The sequence below is a fragment of the Cajanus cajan genome, chromosome 11 (genome assembly GCF_000230855.2).
Source record: "Cajanus cajan strain Asha chromosome 11, NIPB_CcT2T_4, whole genome shotgun sequence".
Lineage (NCBI taxonomy): Eukaryota > Viridiplantae > Streptophyta > Magnoliopsida > Fabales > Fabaceae > Cajanus > Cajanus cajan.
In genome coordinates, this window is record NC_138527.1 from 3,523,752 (window position 1) to 3,538,936 (window position 15,185).

The 15,185-nt window shown below is 30.4% G+C and overlaps 2 protein-coding genes across 2 annotated transcripts; one reads left to right on the plus strand and one right to left on the minus strand.

The window, feature by feature from the left end:
• Positions 1 to 1,095: 1,095 nt before the first annotated feature.
• On the minus strand, positions 1,096 to 6,056 carry LOC109800937 (allene oxide synthase 3-like). Its single transcript, XM_020361875.3, has 2 exons — positions 5,457 to 6,056; positions 1,096 to 2,107 (listed from the first exon to the last, which is right to left on the minus strand). Exons 1-2 carry the CDS (start codon positions 6,054 to 6,056, stop codon positions 1,256 to 1,258), a joined length of 1,452 nt encoding a protein of 483 aa, XP_020217464.2. The 3' UTR covers positions 1,096 to 1,255.
• Positions 6,057 to 6,376: 320 nt separating this feature from the next.
• On the plus strand, positions 6,377 to 8,670 carry LOC145953097 (uncharacterized). The gene is made up of 2 exons (XM_083066721.1): positions 6,377 to 7,816; positions 7,897 to 8,670. Exons 1-2 carry the CDS (start codon positions 7,348 to 7,350, stop codon positions 8,370 to 8,372), a joined length of 945 nt encoding a protein of 314 aa, XP_082922847.1. The 5' UTR covers positions 6,377 to 7,347; the 3' UTR covers positions 8,373 to 8,670.
• Positions 8,671 to 15,185: the final 6,515 nt, after the last annotated feature.

Consider the following 15,185-nt stretch of genomic DNA (forward strand, 5'->3'; position numbering starts at 1 on the left):
ATTTAGACTAAATTATTTTTGTGTCGTATTTTTTTTCTCTCTTTCTATCCCATAAAAGCATATAAAAATGAGGTAAATTGAGACTTAAAAATATAATTTATCTTAAATGTTAATTGTTATATCATTTACTTAATATCAACTTATGATTAATGTTACAATTTAATATAGAGCATAAAAAAAATATTTAATGGTTGGACAAAAATTATGAATTTTACAAAATTAAAAAATATAAATAACAAAAATTAAGGGATCAAAATTACTAATGAAATATTATACGAGACAAAAAACTATAATTTATCTTAAATATAATAAAAATGGACTAAAATAAGATGCTCGTGTTGTATTTTCTCTCTCACCTATTAAGAAAGAACAAGTGCCACCATCTTTATCTATTGAAGTTCATGAAGTACTAAAAACTATCTCAGAGTTAAAGATGATGGTCACTATCCTAGTCATTTCCCTACAAAAGTCACTTCATCAATAATGTTTCTTATTTGATCATCATTATCACTAATTGCTCAGCAAGTTCCGTTAGGACCTTAGCTTTGACGATGAAGACTCCTCTCTAGACTAATTGCTCCTTATTTCTTTTTGCTCTTATATTGATTTTTGTTGTGCCAAAAGGGAAAGAGTAAAGCATGAAGTAGTTTTATAACTTTTTAAACTTTTGTTTCAACTTATACTTTAAAACTTTGCTTCGTTTAAGGAGAAGTCTCTTATTTTAAAAAATTTTCGTTTAAAGAGTTTATACATTACATAGATTTTATCATATATACTTTGATGATATGCCTTATATTATTCTCTAATATTTATGTACATCGATAAAATAGTGAAATTTGATCAATGACTAAATATAATCTTGATAATTAAAGTAAATTAATATACTTATTCTTTATTTGCATTCTTTTAAGACTTACTATTTCACTATTTCGAATGATGTTAGATTTTTTTATTAACATTATTTAAGTTGAGTTAACTTTCTTTTCTAATGGCATATTCAATTTCATTCAAAATTAAAAATATTCAGTCAAAGAAACACTAAAATGATAGATTTATACTACAATTTAGGGATTTGACTGAAATATTTAGTCTTGATAAAACAGAAAAATAAAGGCTGGATAAAAGAAAGAATAATTTTGAGTTTTGACCCAACATAAATTAAAAAAAATAAAAAATAAAAAATCACTTCCTTATTTTAAAGTTAAACAATGAAAACCCAATTTACAAATATAAAGATCATATTTTGAATCTCAAGTCAAGTGAAGGAGGATGCCTTGGTGAGGGACTTAAGGGTAACAGTAGGACCGAAGGCAGATTGTTTAAAGTGAAAGTCAAAGGTGTCGTAGCGCAAGAAGAAGTCCACGAGAAACAACCTGCACAGCAGCACCACCAGATTCTTGCCAGGACACTGCTTGTTATTAATCGAAGGCTCATCCGTCTCCCTCCCGTTGGACCAAAGCACGTGCTTCAGCATCTTCTCCCCCTCGCCCACAAACCTCTGCGCCACGAAAACCTCGGCATCCTCGAAGATTCTGGAATCTCTGGTCGCCAAGGGTTGGTACCCGAACAGCATCTCCCCCTTCTTTACGTGAAACGACGCGTCGTGGCTCTGCACCACCAAGTCCTCCCTCGCACGTGCGTATTGGTACGGCACCGCAGGCTCGATTCGCATCACCTCGTACACCACGGACTTCACCAGACTCATTTTGTCCAGCGCCGAGAGCGTCACCCCGCCCTCCTCGCTCACCACGCGCCGGACCTCACGCGCCAGCTCCGCGTGGAGCTTCTCCCCACCCTGGCCCACCCATTTTATTAATACGGGGAACTGGTTTTTGAGCCCGCCGTAGGCGTTGAAGCCCGCCAGGAAAACCACGTTGTGGCAGGCCTCGTTTCGGTCCAGGCCCAGGCTTTGGGCCTCGTCCAGGAGGGCGGTGGCGTGGGCTTTGAAGGCCTCGTACAGGGTGTTGTAGCTGGACTTGGTGAAGCACGCGGGGAGGGGGAGCGTGCGGATCAAGAAATCTTCGATGTAGTTGAAGATTTTCGGCAGGCCCAGCGTCGCCAGTGGCGCCAGTTGAAACAGGAGCCACGTGTCCACTAGCTTTGGCCCCTGAAAACGATTAACAAAATATTTTCAACTATTCAAATATTTAGTAAGAGTTAACAAATTTATTATGTTAATTATTTTTAATTAAATAAGGTGATTGTGTGGGAATTTTTATAATATAAGCACATATATTATTTATTCGTATTACAAGATTTATTCATGTAGCTAAGTGTGCGTTTAGATTTAAAGGGAGAAGACCGAGTAAAAATCAATTTTATATATTCATTTTAATGCATCGATAGGTCATGTCAACTATTCCAAACACAAGGAGGAACAAACAAAACAATCACTTTAGATCTAGAATTATAAGAAGTGAACCGTTCCTTCTCCACGACAGGGAACAATCATCTGAGAAGTTTTTATTGTGAGAAGGTGAGAAGGTAGAAATATAACCCTTAGATTAATCAAGTGAGAGAAAATTTGAGATTTAATCAAGTGAGAGAAAATTAATCTAAGAGTTATATTTCTACCTTCTCACCTTCTCACAATAAAAACTTCTCACTTGATACGCTCCCTGTATATATATATATATATATATATATATTTTTTTTTTCTTTCTAAAAATCTATTTTGGTCTCTTATAATATATATTTTATTTCAATTTAGTCCCACTTTTATTTTTGGTCTTAATTTAGTCCCTAATAAATTAATTGATTGCAATGTCGAACTTCCGTCCAAATTATTTAGATGAAGTTAACTGTTGGCCACGTAAATGCTACGTGGAAGCTACGTATATGTTATGTGGAAGCTAGGTAGATGTCACGTGGATGTCAAATTTTGTCATGCATCTGGCAGCAGAACGGTCCGTTCTGAAATCGGAAAGGCCCGTTCCTGTTGCACACATAGTATGTAAATTTTGCATCTGGAACAATCCGTTCCAGATGCATTATTTAACACCAATGTGTGTATCAGAACAGGCTGTTCTGGCTTCCAAAACGGGCCGTTCTAATTTAGAACGGACGTTCCAAAACGCCAACTAACATAGTGCACCAGTATGATTCAAAAATCAAAAAGAAACTATTTACACATACACAATTTTTCTATCTAAAAAATAATATATTTTAAAAAATAAAAATTATATTATAATATATATATATATATATTTAAATTATCGTATGTATAAAATATAAATTTCGAGGAATTATTTGTTTATCTTATATTTGTCAAACTTTTGTACTTTGTATTTATTGTTTATGTCGATAAAAACATAAAAATTGTAAAAATTTATATCACATGCTAAAAACATCTTTATATGATAAATAAATTAAACTTAATTTTTATAATATTTAACATATTTATTTATATGTTTTTATTAGTGTTAAATTATTATTAAGTAGGTTTTTAAGAGAATTTTTGACTAAAATATTATTTAAAAAAAAAAAACCTAAATAACACCTGTACCAAATTATTTACCCAAGTAAACCTATTTACTATTCATGTTCAGAATTCGGTTCTCGGGAAACCGAATTCTGAGCAGCATTTTATATTTATTTTATTTTATTTTTTTATATTTTTTAGAGTTTAGGTATGTGTAAATTCTGCAACTGGAACGACCCGTTCTACATCTGGAATGGCCCGTTCTGCATCTGGAACAGCCCGTTCCAGATGTAGAATTTACACATGCCAAACCCAAAAACACAAAAAAAAAGAAAAAAAAAATATAAAACGCTGCTTAGAATTCGATACAGGTGTTATTTGGGTATATTTTTTTTAAAAAATAATATTTCAGTCAAAAATTCATTTTTAAGATTGTTATGTAACCAAACATTTTAAAAAATGTTTATGACAGATAAATATATAATATTTATAACGTATTTTTAACAAAAATTAGGTTAAAATCTGTTAAATTATAATATAACATAATCTGACCTAGTTTATTTTCATCCTTGATCATAATTGTAGATATAAAAACTTTTAAAAAATAACTATAATATATATTTATACTTTTAAAAATTATATATAAAATTTTTAATATTACAAATGTATGAATAAGTATTGTCCTCACAATCTAAAATTTTTGGATATAATCATGAATTGTATGTGTGACATTCTGGAACTAGAACGGACCGTTCTGAAACTAGAGCATGTCGTTCTGGTTTCACTCCTAGTGCGTTAATTTTACATTCGAAACGGCCCGTTCCGGATGCAAAATTAACACACCAAGAGTGAAACCAAAACAGGCCGTTCCGGTTTCAGAACGGACCGTTTTGGTTTCAGATGCATGACAAAAATTTGACATCCACGTGGCATCTACGTAGCTTCCACGTGGCATCCACTTAGCATTCACGTGGTTAACAGTTAACTTCGTCTAAATAATTCGGATGGAAGTCTGACATTGCAACCAATTAATTTATTAGGGACCAAATTGAGACAAAAAATAAAAACGAGACTAAATTAAAACAAAAATGATTATAAGGGACCAAAATAGGTTTTTAACAATTTTTTTAATAGAAAAGATTACAAAATAATTGTAATAGAGATGTATGTTTTTGCAACCCAACCTTTTCTTGCATATCTATTAAACTAACCATAGTGATCTCCATGAATGTATGAATATATAAATTAATTAAGTAAGAACAATATATCATTTCATTAAAAATTTCTGCTAGAATATATATATATATATATATATATATATATATATATATATAATTAATGAAATACATTTATTTCAAGAATAAATCTACTTAAATTTATTCTATTTAATAACTCATATTTTTTTATTAAATTTTAATGATCTATTATTTAAATATAAATATTTTAATGCATAGATCAAGTTTATAATTTTTTTTAAAAATTAAAAACTATTTAATACTTTATTTCATTAATTAATCATAAAATTTTATATGTTGATTTTAGTTAATGAAATAAAATATAAAATAATTTTTAATTTTTTTAAAAATTTCCAGACTTGATCTATATATTAAGAACTTTAAAATCAACAGTTGAATAGTTAATAAAACTTAATATAGAACATGAATTATTGAGTAAAGTAAATCTATGTAAACTTATTCTTGAAGTAAATTGATCATTTCTATCTCTTTTTATATATATAAACATTTATATTGTATAAGTATTTTTTTTTTTAAATTATGATCATGTTTTGTAAAACAATTTTTTCCATAAAAAAGTTTTCAAGAATTTTTTTATTCTTAAATTTTATCAACTATTACATTGTTTAATAACTTTAATTAAATATAATTTTTTTCAAAATTTATCATTCAATTAAAAGTATTTTACTCATAATTATATATATATATATATATATATATATATATAAATATTTTGATTAAATTTAGAAAATTTATATTTAATAAAAAATATAAACATATATAGTAGATGCATAATTTACCTTAGAAGCGAGGTTGGTGTGGGAAGGGTGTTTGTCGTTACAGAACAACCTGAAGATGAAGTTGAAGGAGGCGTGGCTGAAGGCAGAGTTGAAGTCGGCAAGAGCGGTTTGGGCGAAGGCGTCCTCGATCTGGGCGAAGGCCTCCTGGAGGCAGTTACGGAAGAGAGGGAGGAAAGCGTCTTTCCGGTTGGCAAGGGCGAGGAGGAAGAAGCGCTTGAGCAGCGCGTGGTTGGGTTCTCGGGTGTCGAGGTAGGCGCAGACGCGGTGGCCGCCGGTGAAGGCGGCGGAGGGCATGAAGGTGCCGTCGAGGACGTCGAGCTTTTGGACCCTCTGGTTGTCGAAGAGGATGGGGAAGGAGGCTCCGTCCAGTAGCGCTATGACGCGTGGGTCGCGGGAGACGAAGGGTCCCGGAGGCATGTTGGTGCGGATGACGGTGGAGTTGTGGGTGCGGATTCTGGTGGCGAAGAACTTGTCTCTCCCTTGGTGGTAGAAGTAGTCGTGTCGGTCCCTGATTGCTCCCATCAAGGGGAGCCCGTAGGTGCCCGGGATTGGCCTCACTGGGAGTTGGAGGAGTTCATTGTTGGATGATTCTGAGGCCATAGAGAAGATGATGAAGACCCAAGACGAGGATTGAAATTTCACTTGTATGCTATCTTATGTACGACCACTTGTTTTCTTCTTTATAATCACTCACCACCTTATGCTCCCAACTCCCTCACTTTCTCTCCTCATCAACTATTTATATATGTATATGTTTATTTAATTTAATTTTTTTAATATATAAATTAATTTATAAATTTTTAAATTATTTAATATTTTGTATCATTAATTTAAATTGACAAATAATTATAAAATTATTTTATACACTGATTTGAATTAGTGAAATGAAATATCAAATGATTTTCAAATTCTTAAAAAATTTGTAGATTTGATTTATGTATTAAGAATTTTAAAATGAACAGTTAAAAGAAGAAGAACGCACGGACGAAAACGCAGAAGAAGAAGAACTGAAGAAGAAAGTTTTGTGCATGTTTCTCTAATCTGGACTAGGGGCGGAACTTTGAAGTAGCAGGGGGGAGCCACGGCTCCCCCAAAACTTTTATATATTTATTTATTTTCATATATATTTTAATATTATATTTATATATTATTATATTATTAATTATAATAAAACTAAAAAACTTTCCAGCTTTTCAAATAAGTATCCTCGACATGTGCCTCGTCACCTGCTCCATTTCATTCATCATTCTTGAAGCTGCTTTTGCTTGGCTGCTTCTCCGGTTCTGCAGTAAAAGAAGAAGAAGAACGTAGTACGTACTGTAGTCAGAAATAGCAAAAGAAGAAGAACAGTACGATAACACTAAAAGAAGAAGAACGCATGGACGAAAACGCAGAAGAAGAAGAACTGAAGAAGAAAGCTTTGTGCGCGTTTCTCTAATCTGGACCCTTCTTTTCTTTCTTATATTATTTTCTTTTTGTTTTAAGATTTTAAGATTTTCTTTCTTATATTATCTTCTTTTGTTTTTTTTACATTTACAGTTTTACGTATACACATTACTTATTGTATTTTTTTTGTTAACTTTTAAGTTTTAAACATATTTTAATTTCTTTCTTTTCTTTTAATTTTAAATATCAAACATATTTAAAAATATAAATGTCTCCACTCTTACCATAAAAAATATAGTAGTTTGTTCATGTGCTTATTAAGAATTTTAGAAAATTGAATTTGCTCAAAGTTTTGCATAGCTAGCTTGAGGAATATATAGTGTTGTATTTAATTATAGTAGTATATTGGTATGAGTTTTTGTATGTTTTGCATTGTGATAATTGTGAAGATAATTTTTTCCTTTTTTATATAGGTGAAAGGTGATAAATATATATTAGAAAAATTATGATAAAGAGTAAAAGAATTGATTCTTTTTTCAAGAGGAAGACTTGTGATAAAGATGAAAAAAATGCAATTTCTACGTCAAGTGAACTTGAGAAGTTTCCCAAGAATTCAAGAATTGAAGAAAATGATAAACAACTCTTAAAGGTTTCTAGAGTTACATATAATGAATTTGAAAATTCTTTGGAACGTGATCCGGAGAAACGCCCTCAAATTTGGCAATACCCATCAAATCAAACGGATGAGGTACGAAGGGCTTATCTAAAATGGGGTCCATATCAAATGCATTTAGAAAATTATCCTTTATCTGGTAAAGAAGATCATCTAAGGAGATTTCAATACACTTGGTTTAACATATTTCCTTCATGGTTTGAGTATTTGCCTTCAAAAGATGCTGCATATTGCTTGCCTTGCTATCTTTTTAGTAAAAAACCAAGCGGACGCCTTGGTTCAGATGTTTTCATTGCTACAGGTGATTGAATTTGAATTCTAATTGGTAATGAGTTGATTATCATCAACAATTTTTAACTTTGTGGATTATTTTTTCTATAGGTTTTAAAAGTTGGAGGAAAGTTAATAATGGAAAGAATTGTGCTTTTCTTAAACACATTGGGAAGGATCCTTGCTCACCACACAATAATGCAATGAGAGTTTTTCAAGACTTGTTGAATCAAAATTGTCATATTAGGAATGTTTTTCATGTGCAAAGCTTAGATCAAATTATGAAGAATCGTTTGCGTCTTAAGACTTCAATTGATATGGTTCGTTATTTATCACTTCAAGCTTGTGCTTTGAGAGGTCATGATGAAACTAGTGAATCAAGGAACCAAGGTAATTTTCTTGAGATGATAAAACTCATTGCATCATACAATGATGAGGTTGCAAAAGTTGTGTTGGAAAATGCTCTATATAATTCCAAATATACTTCCCATAAAATTCAAAAAGAGATATTGAATATTCTTTCTAGTAAAGTGAAAAATCATATTCGTGAGGAAGTTGGAGATTCTAAGTTTTTGTATAATTGTTGATGAAGCTCGCGATGAATCAAAAAAAGGAACAAATGGCTCTTATTTTGAGATTTGTTGATAAAAATGATTTTATACAAGAGCGGTTTTTTGATATTGTGCATGTTAAAAACACTACGACATTAACTCTGAAGAATGAATTATGTGTTGTACTTTCTCGACATAATCTTAATGTTTCTAATATTCGTGGGCAAGGGTATGATAGTGCTAGTAATATGAGAGGAGAATGGAATGGATTAGAGGCATTATTCTTAAATGATTGTCCTTATGCATATTATGTTCATTGTTTTGCTCATCGATTACAACTTGCCTTGATTGCTGCATCAAGAGAAGTTATTTCAATTCATCAATTCTTTTCAAAATTGACTTTTATTCTTAAATAGAATTATTCGTGAAATAAATAGATTTTTTCTCTTTATAATTTTTTATAACAAAAATGGTCCAAAACCGTCTTTATAATTTATTATAACCAAAAATGGTCCAAACCGTCTTAATATTGAAGACGACCGATTATGGGCATCAAGGTATCATTAGTGAAAGTGTGCCATATTGTTATTGCGAGATAAAATATCTTGTTGTAATAATGTCAAATCTTTAAGACAGTTTTTTAACTTATATGTTTAATGTAGGACACTCATTCCCAGTTGCACATAAACAACCTCTCCCTCAAATTAGAGTCTTCTCTAGGGGTGTGCAAAAAATCCAAATTGATCCGAACCGATTCATAACCGATCCGATCCATTTTGAAAAAAAATCCGAACCGAACCACTTTATAAAACCGGTTCAGTTATCCGATCCATTTTTACAAAGTGGATCGGTTCGGTTCGGTTTAGTTTTTTAAAAAAACCGATCCATATATGAGTAAAAAGTGGATAACTGCACCGCACCGAACCGATCCAATTTAAAAAAAACGGATCCATATTTTAAGAAAATCAAACCGATCCACTTTATAAAAAATGGATCGGTTAACCGATCCACTTTTATAAAACGGTTCGGTTCGGTTTGGATCGGTTTTTTGAAAAAACCGATCCATGAACACCCCTAGTCTTCTCCACATGCTATCAATTTGTTTCACTTCTAAATTCAAAATGGTAATTTACAATAGGAAGGTTACAATCCACAAGTTTTTCAAAATTTGAGGATAAAAGTCCCAAAAAAAAAAAATCTCAAAACAAAATTTGTGACAGAATAAAATGTTTGAGGTGTAAAATGTAATTAAATTTAATAGTTGCATCAATATTTTAATAAAATATTGTCGAAGGAGTACAATTTGCATCATTCACAAAACTTGACAATAAAATTCATGAAAAATTTATTTGGAAACAGAATTTGAAATCAAGTAAAAGTTTGGACTCACTAAATTCAACTAAACTTTTTTTTTTAAGTAATCCAAATTGAATCAATCAGATAAGATTGGATGAGCCATAGGTGGAAATTAAATATATTATACTAACATATATATTATAAAGGAAGGATTGGTATTATATATACTACTATGAGCACGTGAAAAACGAATGAATATATAATAAATGGACAAGTTGATGTTAACCACACTCAAGAGGCCAGGACCACTGGCTTCCATAGTAAATTACAATTCATTAACTACAAACAACAACAAGGATGGAAAATCATTAAAGTCATCCAGAGTTTGAGTCGAGAAATTAATCTATAAACACGTAATGTAAAATTATTTACGTTATTCCACTTGAGTTCATTACGTGCAATGAATTTATGAAATTTTATAAAGTTAATTAACCATACGTAATCATTAAACTAATACTATTTTTACAATAAATTCATATAAATCAATCTTACGCAAAGATTATGACATTAGACTTTACCAAATCTACGTCGTCCAAAACCATTTTTTTTCTTCAGAGGACGTACACCTAATAATTATTAGGTTTAATTGTTCATTTAGTTTTTATAATTGTCCAAACTATATTATCTAACTCATGCATTTACATTCATTTGACTTAGTTCCTATACAACTAATTCTAAATCCGTTTTGGCCTTGTCATTAACAAAGTGTTAACTATATGAACTATGATTAATGTGGACGACATGGTGCTAACTAGGTATGGCAATCTAACCCGCTTCCGTGGGCAGGGACGTATCTATGTAGAAGAGAGTGGGGGCACATGCCCCCACTACCATTTTACACACATATTTTTTTTAGTCAAAAAAATAATATATTTTTAAAAATAAGTTATATTTTAATAAAATAAACATATATATTTAAATTATCATATTATAAAATATAAATTTTAAAAAATTATCCATTTATTTGATATTTATCATATTTTTGAAAGAGATTAGTTCTCATATGTGATAAAAAAAATGTCTTAATAACGAATTAATTTTTTTAAAAAGTTTAACTTTTGATAAAATAAAATTTGCACCATATATTTATCTTTTGTGATTTTTATTTATGTATACGTAGATTAAAAAAATTAAAATAGTAAAGATTATAAGATTGTATACGTCAATTAATTAAAAAAATCAAAATGGGAAAGATTAGAAGATTTGTATTCTATTTAAAAATTTTATTATAAAATATATTTTGAAATAAATTATCATCTAAAATATTATATTAGATATTAAAAACATGTTTATATTATAAATAAATTAAACTTGGTTTTCATATAATTTAATATATTTATTTTTATATTTTTATTAGTATTAAATTATAATAAAGTATATTTTTAAAATTATAGTTCTAACCAAACATTTAAATTTTTTTATAATATATAAATAAGTCATATTTAGGATATGTATTTTAAAAAATAGTTAAATTTAAACTACTAAATTATAATATAACATAGCCTAACTAACTTATTTTTATCTTTAATTGTAAGCATAAATATAAAAATTTGTAAAAAATAATTATGATATATATTTATACTTTTAAAAATTATATGTAAAATTTTTAATATTATAAATATATAAATAATTATTGCCCCCACTATCTAAAATTTCTGGATCCGTCACCGCCCGAACTCGCCCGAACTCGCCCCGATTTGGATGGGAAAAACCCATGTTTATCGAGTTCGGGTCGGGTTCGAGTTTTCCCCCGATTGATAAAATCGGGGGCAGGGACGGGGGCGGAGATGTTAATACCCACCCCGCCTCCGTCCCCGCCCCGCTTAATAATATAATTAAAAAATTATTTTTATATATATATAAATTAAAATTATAAATATTTATATGTAAAAATTTATATTATTTTATTTTTCTTATTTTTTTTTAAATTGTTCATATTTATTTAAAAGAAAAAAAGAAGAAAAAAATAGGAGCGGGGGCGGGGGCGGGGCGGGGAAACCCGAACCTCGCCGGAGACGGGGATGGGAACCCAGATTTTATCCCCGGCAGGTATCGGGGGCGGGGGTGGTTTAAATTTGCGGGGGCGGGGGCGGGGAACGTAAAACCCGCCCCCACCCCGCCCCGTTGCCATGCCTAGTGCTAGCAAGACGATCTTGCATGTTATAATTTATATTTTAGTTTTTATATTTTTGTAATATTTTTATGATTTTTTTAAAAATATTTTTACAACTTTTACGTATTAAACCCTAAAGTTAATTGTTTTTGGATTTGATTAGGAACACGACGTTAAATAAACACTTCTAAGAGGGAACCTGTGAATTTTTGTTTTGTTTTGCTAATATTTGGTCTTCTTTGTTATTTTCATTTGCTTACGAAATAGCAGGAGGCAAAAGGATTTTGTTTTATGATGGTTGTCATTGATAGTGAGATGGTCCCTACCTCCCTGTGAGGTGAGGTGTACTGTGTCGTGTAGAGATAAAAAATGATTTGGATGTATGGATTTATTATAAGGAAAATGCTCCAAATGTGATAAACATTTTTCTATTTTAAATTAAAAGCATCATGGATACGATTAGCAGGGTAAAAGACCATTTTAAAAGCAAACAAAATTAAAAAAAGAAAATTCTGAAACTGAAATTTGTCAATTACATTAATTTTAAAAAAATGACTTAAAGTGGTAATAAACTTGGTGCACCAGCTTCCATTCAATTTTATATCCTTTTATGTAAATTTGCATTGAAGATGGAATATGCTATCACTACAAAAATGTTTTAGTTTAGGGTCAGTCAAAAGTTGACTATAGATCATAAAAACCGATATAATATTATCGATCATTTAACGTTAAATAAGGCTAAGCCGTTGATAACAAATTTATTTATTTTTTTTATTGTCAGTTAAGCCGTTACTACGTCAAAATAAAATTTTTTTTATTTTTTTTCTAACTTATCATTTATTCTTTCATATTTTTAACATTCTTGGGACTCGATCTGTGAATCTTGAGGTCTTACGTGAACTTGATAACCAAGTGTACCACAACACATTATGCGTATATAAGGTTGAAAAAAATATTTTTATCTCCCTCAAAGAACGTATACTATCGGAAAAATTGACGATATTTTAAGATGTAACGTCGATTTTTTTGACACTAAACTTAAATTTAGTCTTGAAAAAGCCGACGCTATTCTTTAAATATAGTGTCAGCTTTTCTGGCACTAATTTAATTTAATTCCGACACTATATCTAAAGAAACCCTAAATCCTTAATTTAAATTAGTGTCAGAAAAGCCAACACTATATTTAAAGAAATAGCGTCGACTTTTCCAAATTAGTGTCGAAAAAGCTGACGCTATATTTAAAGAATAGCGTCGGTTTTTTCGACACTAAACTTAATTTAAATTTAGTGTCGAAAAAACCGATGCTACATCTTAAAATAGCGTCGACTTTTTTGATAGTATTTACGTCAGCTATTAGCCGACGCTTATTTTCCGCAACTATTTCAACGTTTTCTTGTAGTGTATTGAAAATCCTCAAAGGGATTGGTGGTTGGATCTAGTCTTGCATGGGATTGTGTCTTGACCTAATCTAAACTTTTCACTACGAAGAAAAAGGCTACAAATAGAAGAAATATCGTTAGAAAAAAATACATAATAAAGTGTGATCAATTAGGTTTCAATGAAGATTAGTCATCGACTTTGTTGATGAATACTTCACACCAATAACATGATTATAAAAAAAGATATATATTAACATGTATATTTGAGAACCAAATATCTCACAATAGCTGTCAAAATATTTTACTATGAAAAATTTTCTATAAAGAAATCTAGCACCAATTCAAATCTAGAACATTCAAGAGAGTTATCTATCTCATCTCAATACTAGAGGGATAATATATTTTATTTGAGAATATTTAAATCCCAAATTCTCTAAATATATTTACAAAATATAACGGCATAGAAACATTTGACCTTAGTTCTCCTAAATCATAAATATATACAATTATGATGTTCAACCATTATGTCTTTGTCTTGCCTAAGTTGATAAGTAACCAACACAATAGTTTATACATGTCAAATTGGAATAATTTACTTTCGACTTTAAGCCCGAAGGGTACACAATCCTAATTCTCGAGCACATAATTGTGAAGAGTCTTAGTGAATGTCTATTCTAGTGAAGGGCATTGGTCAATCATAAACCTAATTCTCGAGCACATAATTGTGAAGAGTCTTAGTGAATGTCTATTCTAGTGAAGGACATTGGTCAATCATAAACCTGATCAGTCTAGTATGTGATTGTAGGTATGATTGTGCATGCATGTGTTGATACACATTTTATGGAAAAATAGTTTTAAATAACTTCTACTAGTAATTTTATTTTTAAAAAAATGAACTTTTTATTTGCTGCATTGATAATGTTAAAAAATAATTATCTACTATCAAGATAATTATTAATTTTAATATTGATAAAATTAAAAAATAGTTTAAAATATTCATAAAAGTAAAAATAATTAAGTTATAAATAAATTAAACAAGTCAAACTCAAGTTTAATTTTCTAATAAGGTAAATTCAAACTTTCAATTAGATTTAAATAAATAAATGAGTCAAATTACAACAATTTTTTTTTCACTAATTAAGCCAAACTTAAAAAATTTAGTTTAGTTTGATTCATTTACACAAATTATAATAATGATACATCAAAGTATTTAATAAATTTACTGGAGAAAACACATATGGAACTTTGAACTAATGGTTCTCTTGAACAAACCACATGTTTCAATAATTGTAGTGTATAATATTTCACCAACTGGGAAATAATACACTGCACCACAAGTATACGAACTCATAATGTTCATCATAATTATATGCAAAACCAAGGCGAAGGTTAAGCATATTACCCCCCAAGAATTCCAAAAACTAAATGAACCATGCACGATGCATACTCTATCAACTGGAGCAAACCTCTACAACGTTCCTGGTAGAAAATAATAGAGTTATAAAACTGCATGATATGGCAGTACTTGGCTCCATCCACAGATATGGTTAATTAACATTGAATACAAACCACAGAAAACCGCATTTATAATCCTCACACTCGCCGTCGCCATTATCTATACAACGGCTTGTATATCACCTCATATGCACATTGACCAGCTTTAGATTGAGGAACCAGTTTTGCTCGTTCTCTTCATGTGAATAAACACACTCATTCTCTCCATGTGAACAAACACATGCCTTGTTTTCACTTAGCTACCAACTAAAATTCGTTGGAATACTCAAACCTTGCTTTGTTTTGCTAGGCTTTTTTCATGTACAAAAAATGATTGGATTATTGGAACTTGTCAATTTGAATAACTGCTACTTGGTCAACTTGTTATATGGAGATATTTAACAATTCTACTGCCCGTCTAAAAACAGAAATAAAATCCATCGAATACAACCGGACTATTATTTTTCTTTTTGTAATAATTAAAAACGAACAATTTCTGCCCTATCA